Source organism: Chaetura pelagica, unplaced genomic scaffold (assembly GCF_000747805.2).
Source record: "Chaetura pelagica isolate M959 unplaced genomic scaffold, ChaPel_1.0 scaffold31, whole genome shotgun sequence".
Taxonomy (NCBI): domain Eukaryota; kingdom Metazoa; phylum Chordata; class Aves; order Apodiformes; family Apodidae; genus Chaetura; species Chaetura pelagica.
The window spans coordinates 284,399-288,560 of NW_009952481.1; the positions used below are offsets into that span (position 1 = coordinate 284,399).

Below are 4,162 nucleotides of genomic sequence, written 5' to 3' on the forward strand. Positions count from 1 at the left end.
ATTAGCCCTTCAGAAAGTGCTAACTGTATTTCTACTCATAGGAATGGATTCCGTGAGGGAACCACACCGAAGCCCAAGAGAGCAGCTGTTGCAGCCTCCAGTTCATCATAAAGACTCATCTGTTTGTTAAAATAAATGGTCTTATCCAGAAAATCTGTTGCTTTTTATGTGTTTTTATTTCAGTGAAATGTGGGATTGGTGAAACACGAGTGTTTACATACACAGTTTCTTGATGGTATGTGTTGAAACAAGTAATGAAAATCTTTAATTGACTTGTCATTTGATAGCACCTCTGCCTTGAAAAGGACCCTTAGCTCCACGCTGGACTTAAAAAAGTGGCTGGTGTGTGTTCCTCAAAAGGACTCACCTGCCAGAGAAATAGAATTGTGTTGCTTGCCCTGCTTGCCTCCGAATTTCATTGTTCCCTAGTATGGAGAGTCAGAATGGATCTCCAAGATAGTAACTCTAAGTGGCACCAAGTGCTGTTCCCAGAACAATAGTTAAAAGCCCTTGGCCATTTTTCACTGCTCTGCAATGCTGAAAGTCCTGCAAGTGTATTGCTTATTCAGTGGGTCACTGCTTCTTGGGCAAAGAGAAACTTTAGTCTGGAGCACTCCTGCTACCAGACAAAAGGGCTGACATCTGCTACAAGTGGGGCAGAAGTTGCCCAGTTGTCTGAGGATGTAGATGTGGAAAGCTGGCACAGGAAAAGATCTGAGTTAACTGCTGGGCATAAATGGTAAATGGCAGGTAGTGTGATACGGAAATAAGTCATTTAGGGGTATCCATGACAGATGCCTGATGCATTTGTAGCCTGCATGGTGTGCTACTGGGCTGGCATTCAAACTGCTGTAAAAATGGGATCATAAGATGCTGTTAGGAAGATCTGGGGAATTGCAGCAATTCCTGCAAAGGCTTAGAGAATTTTCATATGCCTTGAAAATACTTAAATAAAACTGATGCTTGAAGCTTCTGAAGCTGTTCTTTCTGATTGTTTCTTTGGATTTGCCATGCATTTCCAGAAGCAGCATACTACTTTGTCAGTACAGAAGGATCAGCAGTTAATATATCGATTTGTGCAAATTACAAGAAATTCTCATCCAGGCGTGAAATGGGAACATGCCTGACTGTATTTTCTTACATCTTTAAATGAAGGATATGAATTCTTTGGATACTTGAGTGCATCTACTTGTTTCTAAACACAAATCTTGCCCTGCTGTTCTTTTAGCATGTAAAAAATGAGCTCTGCTTTCTTGCAACTGGTCCTGGAGAAGTTTGGAAGTGATGGTGAAGTTGTTACAATACACTGCGCATACCACACATCCACGTGTTCTCAGTGCCCTGCCCACAGGTGGAGGTCTTCTGGTTCTGGGAGGGTGGGGGAAGGCAGTCTTCCAGGACAGTGTCTGTAGCTCTGCAAAAACAAATCACACCAAGCAATAACAACAAAACCCCAAAACAACAACAAACAAACAAAAATCCTAAAAACAAGGCCAAAGCCCTAAGCAGAAAGTCAAATCATGACAAGAGCTTCTGGGCCTGTGCAGCTTCCCTGCTGCCTGATTTAATCTCCCCAAATGTCAGATCAATGCTTTGCAGGCCAAGGAGGAGCTGAGTGTCATCATCAAGTACTGGGGCTCCTCCTGGAACTGTTTGTGAGGCAGCCTGGAGAGGAGGATGCTGTGGTACCTGGATGCACTGCACTGCAAGCCCTGAGGAGCATCAGTGCATAGACACTATTACCTGGGAACACAGCCCTGAGGAGCATCATTCAGGGAAACTATCACACTTTCACTTCAGCTTTGTTCAAAAAGACGTTTGTTTCCACTGTCTACCTGGAGCACAACAGTGTTTCCTAAAGGAAACGGTAAGTGAGGGAAAATGTATGTGCATTGCCATTAGGCTGACAAGTCAGATACTCCTGAGGGACTAGGGCTTACCCAACCATTAGAAATGGATTCCTATAGTCCTGCTAGACTATGCTTCTTGTTCTTTGCCTCCCTCTGTGGTCTTTTATGACTGACCAGGGTCTGACACCTTGGAAGAGCTGATTTCTGCTCTCTGACTGCAGCAGGAGCAGAAGTGTAGTTGTTCAGGCTCCCCACCATTCTAGGAGATTAACAAAATAACATCATTCTTGATCTGAACAAGCTAAGGAAAGTGACTTATTAGTGTCAATATCAAGAAATGTGGAATGTTAGGCAGGGAAGGAAACAGCTTTCTTGGTTACATGGCAACTATAGGTTCTATAGCTAGGACCACTTTCTTTGTTTCTTTTTCTTTCTTGATAGTGACAGCTGCTTGGCTCCACTGACAGCATTGCGACTTTAAATTCCTGAGACTCCAATTAAAAACTCGATTGGTTTCCAAAATAGTAATAAGGACAAGCATTTTAATTCATTATCATGACAGTGTGCCACAGACAAGCCTTTCTGTCTGGCAATGTGAGTGAGTATCCTCCTAACCAAATGAAGATGGCAATTAGTGCTTTGCCCCTTGTGATATGTCTAGATTACTGGAGCTGATGAGATATGTATTTCACTGTGATCTAATTAAAAAGATGGCTAACCTTCTGTGCCGACTCTGCCATGTGTTCAGATTGCTTTCTTCCTGCGAGACACTGTGGACCTGATGTTCTCAAGCTTATGCCATCTCTCTCCGTATCAGACAGCCAAACATGCAAAATTCCTTCTTCCTATTTTGTTTCAGTATAACTTGAGAAGTAGACCTTGTACCTTTTATCTTATCACTACCCATTTTAGGGATCTACTCAGAAAAGGAGATGATGTGCTGTGGCAACTCATGCTCTGCCTCAGCTAGGTCTAAGCTTTCATTATTAGCTCAACTCCTTTTCTCTTAGTGGTGATTACAGCAGACTTCTGTTGAATTCAGAACACTTGAAGTTAATATTCAGTTCTCTGGCAGCAGGCATCCTGTCCCTCTCTGTTCTGAGTTGTGTGTGGGTAGAAATGAAGTTAGTCTTCACTGAGGGACTGGAAAATGACTCTGTGGGTACCTGCAAAATGTCACTCTGTAGTGGCAGCTGAGGCACCACTAATTGCCAAAAGCAGATTTGTAGCAATTGTTGAGGTCAAAACTGCTGATATGCTTGCACATCTCAGTGTAGAGCTGGGATCAAAGAGAAAAAAAACCTTATTTCAATGTTTCATAGGAATGCACACACATTAAGAGATCAAGAGGCCTCTGTTGTTCTCAGCACGGTGCAGAGCCAGGTTCGTGCCATAAGGAAATGTTTCATTGGGTTATAATGACTGACATAAGGTACTTTGCACCTGTTTAAAATCTAATCTTTAATAACTTATGGAAAACCTGATCTTTAAGAACTTACATATTTGGGGACAAAAAGTGCAAGGACCATCAGGCTGGAAGACGCATAATCTGGTTGAGGAGGTCTGAGCCCATGACACCCAGAAGCTTAGACTCAGTGGAAGAAAGTCTGCCAACTGCTTGCTGTGTTCATCTAGTCTTTTCCCATGTGCTGCTATCAGACAGGACACTGGCTTACAGGTGCTTTGATCTTGGTAGTACAGCTGCCAGTTTTCCCTCTGTGCAGGTGCTTCTCAGTGGTCCTTGGGCAACTAAGGCTACGGTCCCTGGCACACTTACTCTCCTTACTTCATGTCGCTCTGTACCGAACACAGAGCAATTTCTTATTTTTTAAATCTTCTCCTTGGAAGCAAAGACAGTGACATGCAGAGAAGCTGCATCTGAAACACACTTCAGTTCTGGAGAGACTGCAGCTTCTCTGCAATACCGAGACTGGCACACCCTAAAATGCAGAGAACAGGAGTTCCCACCCCAGATACAAAACGCTTCGGTAGCTGAGAGTCTAAGTACAGTCACAGTCGTCGGTCGTCTGAGACAGCCAAGCAACCGGCAGCATCTCGAACAGCCCAGGCAGCTGCTGCGTGAGCAGCGCCGGGGCCCGAGGCCCGCTCCACAGGCCGGCCTTCCAGCACAGCACCGAGGCCGCTGGGCCATCTCATTGTACCAGCGCCATTTCGCACTTAAAAACACATGCACGCTCTCTACATCTCCTCACTTTGGGGCCGGGAGGGACAAGGCGGTCGGTCGGCCGGCACAGGCCCCGCGGGGCTGGCGGTGCCAGCTGGCGATGGAGGAGCTGCGGCCTCCGGGCACC

General features: G+C 45.1%; 1 protein-coding gene across 1 annotated transcript in view; it reads left to right on the plus strand.

Moving 5' to 3' along the window:
* Positions 1-196, plus strand: part of RPL37 (ribosomal protein L37) — a 21,507-nt gene extending 21,311 nt beyond the window's left edge. The window contains exon 4 of the mRNA XM_010008746.1: positions 42-196. Coding sequence (XP_010007048.1) covers positions 42-111 — 70 coding nt within the window. The 3' untranslated portion in view covers positions 112-196. The remainder of the gene's footprint in view (positions 1-41) is intronic.
* Positions 197-4,162: the final 3,966 nt, after the last annotated feature.